The sequence below is a fragment of the Bombus vancouverensis genome, chromosome 8, assembly GCF_051014615.1.
Source record: "Bombus vancouverensis nearcticus chromosome 8, iyBomVanc1_principal, whole genome shotgun sequence".
Classification (NCBI taxonomy): Eukaryota; Metazoa; Arthropoda; class Insecta; order Hymenoptera; family Apidae; genus Bombus; species Bombus vancouverensis.
The window spans coordinates 7,897,902-7,911,628 of NC_134918.1; the positions used below are offsets into that span (position 1 = coordinate 7,897,902).

The following is a 13,727-nucleotide window of genomic DNA, read 5'->3' on the forward strand; positions in this document are numbered from 1 at the left end:
CCATTGGATCGCGATTGCACTTTATCGTATTAATTAACTCGACATTACAGCGTATACAGCGTAGTCCTAGAAAATCGTATTAATCGAGGTAATCCGATGCAATTGATTCACGGCCAGCGTACTGCTGCGCATCACGCGAGTCGTTGTCTCAATTATTGAATTGCTTGTTGCGAAGTATTGTAGCGGAACCTCGGAAACGAAATTAACGATGTAATTGGGGACAGGATGCATTGTAACGATGGAAAATATTTTAGTTATAACAGCTAATTCGAAGGTTGAAAAATATCGATCGAACTGTTTGCTGGTGTTCGCCCAAGGATTCGAACATGTAGGGGTATAGTGGTTGAACAATTAGATCTGGTCATATCTGTTAATCTTTCTGTCGTTATTGCATAATTCATTGTATTCTTTGGTTTACTATATACACGTATCCCGTTTGATAAATTATATTTCTGATTTTCGCTAATAATATTAATACTTTGCATTCGAAGGTTTCATTTATTCATATTACCAGATACTCCAAGTAATTTCAGTAGAAAGAACGTGTTTTCGTATAATTGGTTAAATATATGCGTAGAATGAAGAGTCATAGCCGCATCACTCATCACCTACTCACTCACTCACTATCATCGCGCAGTGCGATACGATTTTGCTTGGTAGTGTAATATATCTTCGGCCAATACGTCGGTTTATTTTTCTGATTGTATCTTACCTGTTCGTTGCAAGAATACGTGAGATAATTATGATTTGACAGGTTAAGGACAAATTTTTAATTTATTGATTGACTCTTCCAAATTGTTGCGTATGTATAACCATCCGATTTCTATAGTGATATATTAGCCGTACTGTATTATGTGGATTCTTCGTTGTACGAACGTATGTAGTCAAGTGAAATTTGTGATGTTCCTTGATCTATGTACGTTACGATCAGTTTGCAACAGGCAACAGCAGTTTTCCCGAGTCGTTGCACGTTCAGCAAGAAATTAATCAGCAGTGAAGAAAAATATAAAGTTCCCCTGTATTTCTAACTTTGTACTCTGTAATGTCACGGTTTCTAATCTTTCATCCATAGTTCACACTTTAAGAAAAATTAATCAATTACATTAATTACGTTGCTTAAAATCATCGAATTTATCTAGTCGGTTAAGCGTGTAAAATCGACGAACGGAAGATTATTCAATGAGAAAACTCGACATTACCAAAATGAACGTTTGCCCATGTTGAAGTAGCATTTAAAGGATGAACGCGATACTCAGCGTCGAGTCGAAAACGTTTCGAGTTCGAGTTTCTATTCGCCTCCATATGAACCCATTGAATAATCGATACGAGTTGCTCGTTACACGGTAATTCCTTGCTTGCAAATTTGAAAGCCACCCCCATAGGCCCTGTTAATCGGTCAGACTAGCGCAGAGACGCGTTTCATTTGCTATAATTCGATCTTCGGACGGTTTAGTTATCGTCGCATTTTGACGCTGCTTACCAGCAGATTAATCTCTAGCAAACAATTGATAGGCGTCACAAACAGACCAGTTGCTTCGTAGTTAGCGAGTCTCTGGACGTTCAGAATATGAGGATCCAGCTGATCCACCATTACAATTAATCGGATTAATTCTCACTCCCTCTCGCCAAGGGATATATGTAATTGATTTTCTGAATCAGGGATGGCTATTCCGATAATATACAGTAAATATAAAATATAGCGAAAATACATAGTAAATCGAATTTTTCCTTTTCATTTCTTAACTTTATCTGTTCTCAAGATACATAGCTTTTGCAGTTTTCCGTAATGGGACAGAAAGCGGAACGTCTTTAGGCTACCATCTTTTTCTTTTTACAATTTAAATTCGTTTCTTCAATGTCCGTTAGAACATTTTCCAGCCAATATTTTCTAAAATTTCACACGTATCCTTCCTTCGCTATAAGACGCGAGATACACGTGTACTTCAGCATCGACGTGTCTTCAACTCATCGACGCCTCTTTCTCGGCGTTTCCCATAGTCCGTTTTCCATTCTGTCCGCGTTTCAACCCCCGACCACATTTTCTGTGCAACGTGTACACACATCCAAATATGGGTTGACTGCGACACGGAAAAACTCAGCGTTAGAAACGAACGAAGAAACGCCTAACCATCGTGAAAGCGATGTGAACGCGGAAATCGGACGAGGCGAAGTTAATTTCGACTATCAGCCAGCTTTGGGCAATGAATCTCGACGATTTCCGCGAGCATATTGGACTTATCTGCTCCAGCACGCCTTACAATCACGATAACACCTTCTGTTGCACGCACGTGAACACGCAACCCCCTCGTTACCCTCGAAACGAGCGGTCAGAGATCCGTGAACAAGATTGAAATTCGTTACGGTTACGGAAGCCGTTTACGAGCCTATGGATTACGAGGGTCGTTTCGAAGAATGCAGTGAGCAATCCCATGGAGCGTAATTCTTAGCCCATTAACGGGCAACGTTGCGTTAGCGAATTTCATCTGTCACCTTTTCCCCAATGAATTTGCGTTATCGAATTCTATTTGTTAACATTATCACCACGACAAGCAATTCCAAGGATGAGCTTCGCGTTTACCTCGTCTCTACTTTTTCTATCTGGATTCTACAATTTCATGAGTTTCAAAGGATGTGGATAAAACGGCATTATGAGAAACTGTTGGTTGATTCTTCATGGGTTAACGTAGTTTTGAAGAAATTCTTCCAGGAACCGGGAAGAATATTAAACATTGAAATCGGATACAGTACCAATTCTGAGAACTTTGAAAATGACACGGTACCACAATGTCGCTATAGAGACCAATATAATGTTACTCTAGAGGCTTTCACTGCTCGAATTGTCACAATTATTTTTTATACTTCCGATCCTTGATCATGCCAAAGCGTTATTTTTAAAAAATAAAATATATAATAGAAGTGTGTATAGAACTGTTGAAAGGGTCCGTGTAACAGACTTTCGTCGATGATCTATACAACTAAAATTCTTAATATTAAATTCAATTCGTAGAATATTCAAATCTATCTATAGTTTGATCGAATCTTCGATTATAAATCGACGTAAAATTTTTGGATACTACAAGCGTAGCCATCGTTCAGTATCTCGTAAACGTCTGATGAAGAAGTACATGTTACAAGGCTTATACGTCAAATCTATAGAACACCTGAATATAATTGACTTCCCAATATTTCAATATTCCAGGTCCCATAGCTATATCGGATGTCGATTAATACGAAACATGACAAGTCAATCAATCGATATGTTCAATGGCACGTAATCTTGATAAAAGCTGTACAAACTTGCAGTCCTTTCCTTGTTTATAACGGGAAATTGAATACTTTGTAATTAAATTGTAGAAACAGAAGCAATAAAATGTTGCGTGGCCTGTCGCAATAACGTAACGAATCGATATAATGGTTGCCACAGATTAATTAATTAATATCAATCCCGCGATCCTCCATCGCAGCTGTCTTTATTTCCGCGTAGTTTGTATCGAATTCGTCGCGTTTCATCGTGAGAAATCTTCAGCCGTTCCAAAAGTTTCGTAAAGATTAATCCTTCATAATTGAAGAGCGGAAGTAGATAAAGTTGCCAGTATCGAAACTAAAGTTTTCTGGGAAACGACTGTTTATGAGAAATTGTTTGTTTATGGGAATGTTATTTATTAGAAAAATATAACGATACTTATTTATTACGCATATTATAATACTTTATATAATTTTACGATATCTCTATTCTATCGTTTCAAAGATCTGTTAATTAACGATAAAAAAAATATCTTCTTTATATCTTAAGAGAAGATATGTAAGTCCATTATGTAGTTTGCTTAAGAAGGTCAGTAGAGATTTTCTTATCTGATGGGATAATTGAGGCAGATTTATCTACGCACATGTTCAAGCACGATGGAGGGAGTTTGCTGGCACATGGTGCACACAGTCTAATTTAGGGAACTAATCGTATAACATACATCATACACAACCTATATCACGTATGAAACGTTAAAAACTGTACGAATTATTATGATTACACTTCCCTTCATATTTAGTGATATTAACCTTCATACAAACAACCTCTTCAAGGAAAAACAAAATTCTTTTTCGAAAATGGCACTTCCAATTCTTCTTATTCTCACTATTTAATTGCTAGCCGTATCAAGTAACAACGAAAAAAATAATAATATCTAAACGTTAAGCAGGTCCATATTTTTGGGGATACAATTAAAAAAGTAAATCGTCGGTGGAATATTGTTTCACCTATCAAGAATTTTGGAAGATATAATTAGAAAGGTACAACCTGGGTAGAAAATTGTACTCCTTATCGAGCATTTTTGAAAATATAATTGAGAAAGTGGAATCTGGATAGAAAATTGTTTTACCTACGAAGCATTATAAAAAGTAAGTTTAATAAAACTATACCTTGGATATTTCATATATTTTTTCATATTATACGCATTCGTTAAAATTTTACACTCCCAAACATCCTGCTATACTTGCACAAAAAAGCGCAGTCTAGTAATATCCCCCTCACTGCTCCTCGCATTTTCTTTCTAATCATCTCTCGTTCGCTTTTCCTGATATTATTCTCAGCGTAAGTTCAGAGTGGCGGTTTTTAAACTCAGGAACGCGCGGCTGTTCGTTAAATGAAATATCAAACGTAAGAATTGCCGCAGTCTTAACGCGAGATAATTCATTTCGTGGCACAGAGCGCACGTCGTTGAATATTAATTCATATCTCATATAAGTTGCGAATAAAAAAAGCAGATAAAAGAGGACAAAAATCCGATAATTACCGCGAATCTTTACGCAATTTCAAGAAATACAAAAGAAATTTGTTTGTAAGCATGCTACTAAGTATTATTAGAAGTACTGTACTTCCGATATTTTACATATTCTTGCATATTTTCTACATTTTTCTGTATTTTTGTATCCTTAAACTTTCCGTAAACGCGTAAACGTCTGCGCTCTGACAATGACAAGGAAGATTCTACTGATAAAAATAAAGCATCGAATTTCACCGAACTCTCAGAAATGTAATTCTCAGATCACATAAATTAAAAAGAAAGAACAAAAGAAAATACAAATATATATATATATATATATATATATTTGTTAGGGGCTAGGTGCAAGGCAAGTGACAGAGAGCTATTATTAGATCTCATACTGATCGAAAAGATTACCGACAACGCGAAACGAAACATACGATATCTAAAAATCAACTCGTTCGAAGACTTATATTCATGCTTAAGACAACACGTATTAACACCAACAACTATTAGCAACTGTAGGGACAAATTAAAGAATTTAAAACAAGGGGCAACAGAAAGTGTACAATCTTTTAACTCCAGATTCCGACAACAGCTAAACGAATTAAATTATGCAGTCCAAAACGAAAACCGCACACCAACAGAACGACGCGTAGCTATAGATATTGAAGAACGCGAAGCACTTAAAACATATTTGCTCAACTTACGATACGAGATAGGACAGATGGTGGTATCTAGCGATCCAAAGAACCTGAACCTTGCCCAACAACTAGCAGCTGATAGAGAACAATGGTTACGAGAAGCAAATCGTGTTGCCAACCGCCCAAAGAATCAATCTCACAACATTACATTAGTATCCAAGCGAACTACTACCGATTCACAGCCACAAACTTCTGCTCAGCTACCTAGCCGATCATTAGACGACCGCATGAAACCGAAGTGTCCAAAGTGTTTACGAATTGGACACACAGCCGAAAAATGCTACTCTCGAAATTTTCCATTCGCCAGCCAAGGAAAGATTCCACCTCGAGTAAACCAAACAACGGAGAACCCAGAGGAAGCTTACCTCGAGTTAACTGCACCACCACCGGAAGATTACTATCAATCGTACTGCAACGAAGAGACGGAGGAAGAGCCAGATTCCTCATCGATACCGGAGCAGGAATCAACCTTATAAAAGAAAAAGCCTCACTAAACGTCCAAACTTCTAACCCAAAAACCTTCCTAATGGGAAGTGACAAACATACCACTAACAAAATTTGCAATTTAACCATGCTCAAGAAAAATCATCAATTCTATGTAGTCCCTAACAACTTTCCCCTAATCGAAGATGGAATAATCGGACTCCCATTCCTTACAAAGTATCAATACATCGTCACTAACAATAAACTAACCTTAGACGAAATTATATTACCATTCCAGGAAACCGATAGCAAGATAAGACCAGGCGAAACTCTAATCTCAGCCCAATACATCGAAGGAAAGCCCACAACAGTATGTTTCATCGACACTGGTAAGCAAATCTGTCACATTACAAACGAAATAGAGAAACCCGATAAACTAAGCCAAATTAATAAATTCGCACAAATAATACGTACCAAACATATTGATCCAGAACTTCGAGAACCCCTTGAGAAAATCCTCATCAATTACTTAGACGTTTTTAATATGGAAACAGACTCATTACCATGTACCAACTTGACAGAACATACAATCACACTCAAGACAGACAAACCTATAAACATCAAATCTTATAGACCGCCCGAATGTCATAAAAAGGAAATCGAGACTCAAATCAACGACATGTTAGACAAACAAATCATAGAACCATCGGACAGTCCATATAACGCACCAATTTGGGTAGTTCCAAAAAAATTAGATGCATCAGGCAAACAAAAATGGAGAATCGTTATAGATTTTAGAAAATTAAACGAGCAAACAGACCAAGACGCGTATCCTTTACCAAATTCGGACGAGATACTCGAGCACTTAGGCAAAGCTAAATTTTTCTCGGCCCTAGACCTCTCGTCAGGATTTCACCAGATACCTATGGAGCAAAATTCCAAAAAATATACTGCATTCTCAACCCCACAAGGTCACTTCCACTATAATCGCATGCTCTTCGGCCTTAAAAACGCACCGGCGACGTTTCAACGTATGATGGATACCGCGCTACGGGGGTTAATAGGAAATAACTGTTTCGTATACCTGGATGACATTATAATATTCGGGAGCACCATCCAAGAACATAACCGAAATCTAGCCATTATACTAGACAGACTACAAAATTTAGGATTAAAAATACAACCGGACAAATGCGAATTTTTGAAACCGGAATTAGAATACTTAGGACACGTAGTAACAAAGGAAGGAGTAAAACCTAATCCCAAAAAGATTCAAGCCGTGAAAGACTTTAAAACACCAAAGACCGCGACCCACATAAAGTCATTCTTAGGACTCGTTGGATACTATAGAAAATTTATACGTAATTTTTCTAAAATCGCAAAACCATTGACAGATCTCACAAAAAAGGACACTCCATTCTACTGGACCGATAGACAACAACTTGCATTTGACACACTAAAACAAAAACTCTGCGAAGCCCCTGTACTACAATATCCAGACTTTGACAAAACATTCACATTAACAACAGACGCAAGTAACGAAGGGTTAGGAGCAATACTCTCCCAAGACGGACATCCATGCTGTTATATATCCCGAACTTTGAACCCTCCTGAAAAGAATTATTCCACAACCGAGAAAGAGTTATTAGCAATAGTATGGTCAATCAAAAGACTAAGACAATACCTACTTGGTAGAAAATTTAAAATTCAAAGCGATCATCAAGCCTTGAAATGGTTAAAGAATGTTAAAGACCCCTCATCGAGACTCATGCGATGGCGTTTGAGACTCGAGGAGTACGATTATGAAATCGAATACAAAAAAGGAAAAGAAAATACAGCTGCAGATGCTCTATCCCGATTGTATCCTATCACTAATGAAGAAATCCAACCCAATGTAGAAAACCCGGACTATTATGACGAGTATATAGACTGGAAAATCAATATCACCCCAGCTCCGATAACCCAAAAACCTAACAGACCACACTTTAAACAAATTACAAAGACCGAACTGGGAGACTTTAACGAACAGCATTGGTTGCGTCAATTAACCAAACACTTTATTAAACACCGAACCGGACGCTTACAAATAGGAATAAACGACAATAGCTTCAGCACGTTAGAAAAGGTAAATATTCAACTCATGCTAAGGTTTCTAACAACTAGATTCCCTCAAATTAAATTAATATTTGGACAAGATCCGCCAGTAGACTACGATAACGAACAAAAACAAACGATACTACGCGAAAATCATAACGAATTAGTAGGACACTTAGGTATACACCGCACCGTGAAACGAATACAAGAGCACCATCACTGGACAAACCTAGAACAAGACGTTACAGAATTCATACAAAACTGCGAAACCTGCCAACGAGGAAAGCTAAATCGTATCAGGGCCAAGGAACAACCTATGATAACTGACACACCGCTTAATCCTAATGATAAAATCGCAATGGACATATTCGGACCTCTCACCAAAACCAAACGGGGCAATCAGTTTATCCTGTCTATCCAAGATCAATTAACCAAATATCTCATCCTCATACCCTTAAAAGACCAAACAGCCAACTCAATCATTAACGAACTTTTGGATCACTATGTGTACATATTTTCCGCACCAAAAAGTATTCTGACGGACATGGGACGAAATTTCGTATGTAAATTGATGGACACATTTGAAAGGGCTTTCAAAATCCGACACATAAAAACCACTTCTTTCCATCCACAATCTAACGGATCCCTTGAGCGAACGCATGCCGTAGTAAAGGACCTTATTCGAACTTGTACGACCGACCGACAGAACGACTGGGATGAAAACTTAAAATTAATATGCATGGGATATAATACTTCAGTACACGAGACGACCGGACATACCCCATTCGAACTAACATTTGGACGACAAGCTAACATGCCATCCTCAATATCAACCACTCCTAGCCTAACCAGAGAACAATTGTTTAACCTCTGGAAAAATCGACACAACGCCTATATAGCTAAAGCAAGACGAGTTACCGAATCTAACAAAAAGCGATACCAGAGGGATCAAATGCGAAAAATTATTAAAACACAGACGATATTCCGAGTAAAAGATAAAGTATGGGTACATAACGATCACAAAACTAACAAGCTAGACCACGAATGGCTAGGACCTGCAGAAATCCTCTCATCCAATCCACCCACCTATCTTATCGAATATTCCAACGGTCACACGCAAAGAATCCACGGTAACAGGCTAAAACTCTATCTTTCAGGAAGAAGATCATAATATGGATCATCATAACACTCGAGTACACTAGAAGCGATCTAGAAGTAAAACCATTGAATTACGCCAACATATTCCTGGAACACATTGACAATTGCTATCTGTACAACGAACAAATAGATATCACCCTTATAGTAGGCCTTAACGATCCAATTGACCAAGTTAATAGATTACAACGCGTAATAGATTTAATAGACCGTCAATGTAAACCACCTTGCGCTTACATACCAGAAATAAGCAGCCTAAAATTTAAGTACAGAAATCTTCAAAACCTGACTCGGCAACTCAAATTATTATTGCGTTATAAAAGCAAACACGGATTGCTCAATGTCATAGGCTCAGTATCCAAAACTTTATTCGGAACTCTCGACGAAAACGATTTAGAACTCATTAACAAGAACATCGATACATTATTTGATTCCAACAATAAAATAAAAACAATTCTTAGTAACCAAACCGCACTCATCAAACGCGTGCTAGACAATACCAAAACAAATCAACTTGAAAACTTAGCCAACGATATACACAAGACAGAAAACCACAATGAAAAAAACGAAATATTAGTCTCCCTATTAATTCAAACCGAATCTACCATATCAGAACTCCATATAAACATCGACGAAATTTTTAACACTGTTATGTTAGGGAAACAAGGAATCATAAACCCACAAGTTATAGAACCCGAACAATTCTTAAAAACACTTGACCAAATAACGAGACAAAACTTTATGACTAACCATATCGAACCTTCAGTTCAAAACTTTCAACTAATTCTAGATCTAAGCAAACTAAAGGTATGGATAAGAGATAACAAACTTATATATACAATAACTGTGCCGCTTTTGGAAAACAATGAATGGAAAATAACTAAAATTTACCCGATACCTTCCAAACAAAACTCTGTATTCATTGCGCCTGTAATAGAAACTGATTTGATACTAACCGACTCAGAACAATACACCTTTGTCGATAGTCACTACTTAAACAAATATTGTAAACGAACGGCAATCATCCACATTTGTAAAAGAACTCAACCGAGTCACAATAGAATCAATTCACCTGAATGCAGATCAGAATTAATTACTAATCGACAGACGGTCAAAACTTGCCCGACTGCTGTCTTCAAGCTGGAAGAATTGACGTTCGTACCTTTGCAGACGGAAAACCATTATATTATTATTCCTGCGAAAAATGTACAAATCGACGTGTTATGTAAGACACATAAAATCCTAGAAATTAGACAACCAAGCTTAATTAGCAGTAAAACCGGGTGCATAATCACATACGATCATAATATTATGAAAATAGGAGGATCACATAAAAATATCTCTTACGAAACCAAATTTAAGAATAGCATATACAGCTTCGAAGAAACAGATGTTCCAATATTAGAGAAAATATTAGAAACAGCTCCAAAAGTAACTCACAATTTTAACCAATATAAAGTCAACCTCGACACATTACAAACACAAATCAGTACCCTGCAATTTGAGCGACGCATAAATTCATTGAAGGAATATGGCATATCCACACTAGAAATATTAGGAATCATAGCCCTAGGACTAGGAACAATATATGTAATGTACAAATGTAAACTTTTCGAATGTCTACGCCGATCATTTCCTAAAAATGTACGTATCAAAATACACTGCCCTACCGCTCGCGTAAACAGGATCGATCAAACATCAACAGTACCAAGGACGGTCACCTTTCAAGATATCACCGAAGACGAAGATGAGGGGATCATTCAACTTAGAAGCCCCACCAGAGCCTTACGCTTTAGCGGAGCAAAGCGAAGCTAAGGAGGGGGGAATGTCACGGTGGTCGTGAGAACGCAACGAAAGGATGGTTATGCCTCACATACCTTGGTCAGCAAAATGATGGCTAAGCAGTAATAGAAACCCTATGTGACCGGCATCCAGCGATAGCACCCCCACAGGAGCCGGGTCCTTGATATAAAAAAGTACCTCTCGAGTCGTTGTAAGAACATTCTTTTCTGTGCTGTTTGACCATTCTGTATTGTTACTCTGTCAGTGTTCAATAAATTTTCTAATAACAATCAAAATTTAAGTACGAATTTCTCACCTTGCGTGCGGAACGTGAAATTACCCCGAATCGACGTGACACTATCATTGTAAACAGATTTAAACTTCGTTTGCAAACACTCGCGATTAAAAAAAAAAAAAGAAGAATTAATCTTAAACAATTTTATCTTGTGTTCCATTTATAATTTTCATAATTGTCTTCCCGACGTTGTATCATTTTAAATGGCTTTTTTCTATCCATCTATGTTGCAGCGAGATCAACGGTCCTAATTACTAAATTGCACGATGTGTTCATACAAATTCACTTTTTATGAACGCGATGAAACGAAATGAAACCTAAGTAGAGATTTGTTTTCTCATCAAGTATAACGAGTTTTATACTTTGGATAGATTGCCTCGTTGTGAGAAGGTCTTAATCGTTTATAATTGCGATTAAGTAATTGCAATAAGTCATATTTTTAAGAAACGTTCTCACATGCTGTCACACACTCTAATTAGAAAAGGATCATGAAACATTCGGTTTATGATATTATTTGTTTGTAAATCTTCCTGCTTCCGGAAACTTTTTTAAATATGAAAATATTTATATACAAAATTAAATATTTTTTTCAATATCAACACTTCTTGCGTTTATGTTGTCCTAGTCAGAATTATATTATTTCGTGTATCCTGTTGCTTTTTGTATGATAGTCCTCCCGTTGGCCGCGGATTCGTTATCAAGCCTGAGGCCCTCGTCACTAGTGTCACTATCGACAATAAAGATACCCCACCCGCGACCGGACGATGGAGAACTCCAACAGGGAATCGCAATCTCCCGCGAGCCCTGCCCGGGAGGGCGCCTCGAGCTCGGACTCGGAATGTGACTCGAGCTCGGATTCGGATTCAGACTCGACATCAGAAGTGGCATCCGAACACACGTTGTCGGCACGGGATCGTAAGAGTATCGTGCGCGCACTAAAGCGGTCGCTAGGGAAGAAGAGGAGGAAGAAGAAGAAGAAGAAGAAGAAAGGACACCGGGCAACCTGGGTATCGCTACCGCGATTCAACCCCGAAGCCGCGGACGCAGATCCAGCCGCCTGGTGCACAGCCGTCGGCCTGCTCATGAGGGACCACCCCCTGAAAAACAGCGCACTGTATTCTGCCCTAAACCGTGCCCTAGAGGGTCCGGCAGCGTATTGGCTTACGCAGATAATGAACGGCGACGAGCTCACCTGGCCAGATTTTAAGGAACAATTCGCCGCGCACTTCGGTGGCCAAGAAGTAGCAGCCGCGTCGCTAATCAAGGTAGCCGAGGAACTACCGCGGGACGGCGAAACACCAGGAGCGTACGGAAATCGTATCATCACCCTCCTGGGGTCGAAGTGGCGAAATTCAACCAGGGAAGAGGTACTCGCCGCCACCGCCCTCCATCTGCTGGGCTCGCGCGATGAACGTTTTAAACGACTAGCGCTCACGAGTGACATCACGTCGGTGAAACAATTCCAAAGAGAAATGAAGCCCTTCCTATACACGGAGTGGCCAACGCCCCCGCCGTGGAGGTCATTAGCGAGCTCCGGAAACAAACGAGGCAGGTCACCCGCCCCCTGCATCAGGTGTGGCCACTGCGGTATTTACGGACATCCGACATTCGAATGCCGCAAGAGGGCGAAGTGGGAACCGAAGAAGGACCCCCGACGCCCGGAGGAAAGCCGACCGGCTGCACCACCAAAAGCGTTGTGCTTTCACTGCCACATGCCGGGACACATCGCGTCTCGCTGTCCATCGCGGCGAGAAGAAAAACATTGCCCCGAGGACGAGCGCCGGGTCGATGCCTGCGTGGTGGAAGCCCCGACGGGTAGACTAAGCCAGCAGGCCACACACGAGGATGTGTAAGTGTCAGGATGGCCGAGTCGGAGACGAAAGGACGCCGGGGCCCCTCTGGAACTTCAGGACAACACCCTAACCTTGCAACCTAGAGCCTAATATAGCCATAACGAAACAGTCGCAAGTATCCAAACCGATAGCAATCGTACATCGATCGGAGGATCGTGTGTACTGAGACACTCGACCGGAGTCTTGTTTCGGTGGCGTCGTTGGGATGACGAGCAGTCTTGCTAGAGAGCTGATCGGTGAAGGAAGTCGAGTGCCTTACGAGCAGGGAGTGGTGCACGTGTGAGTTAGAGCAAGGAAACCTGTCCTCCCGTTGGTCACGGATTCGTTATCAAGCCTGAGGCCCTCGTCACTAGTGTAACTATCGACAATAAAGGTAGCCCACGCGCGACCGGACGATGGAGAACTTCAACGCAGAACCGCTACCTCCCGCGAGCCCTCCCCGGGAGGGCGCCTCGAGCTCGGACTCGAAGATTCAGACTCGACATATATATTATTATATATATTATATATACTATTATATCTATATAATATATGTATTTATATCTATAAATATATGTATAAATAAATCTATTTAAAAAAATAAAGTTGACCTTCATATATCGCCAATAATATCGCGTGCGTAAAAAGAAACTAATTACATTTAATTCTTTTTTTACATTTATTT

General features: G+C 39.4%; 1 protein-coding gene across 1 annotated transcript; it reads left to right on the top strand.

The window, feature by feature from the left end:
- Positions 1–2,972: 2,972 nt before the first annotated feature.
- On the top strand, positions 2,973–13,647 carry LOC117165216 (uncharacterized). The gene is made up of 2 exons (XM_076620789.1): positions 2,973–4,392; positions 11,882–13,647. The coding sequence occupies exon 2, from the start codon at positions 11,975–11,977 to the stop codon at positions 13,061–13,063; it is 1,089 nt and encodes a 362-aa protein (XP_076476904.1). The 5' UTR covers positions 2,973–4,392; positions 11,882–11,974; the 3' UTR covers positions 13,064–13,647.
- Positions 13,648–13,727: the final 80 nt, after the last annotated feature.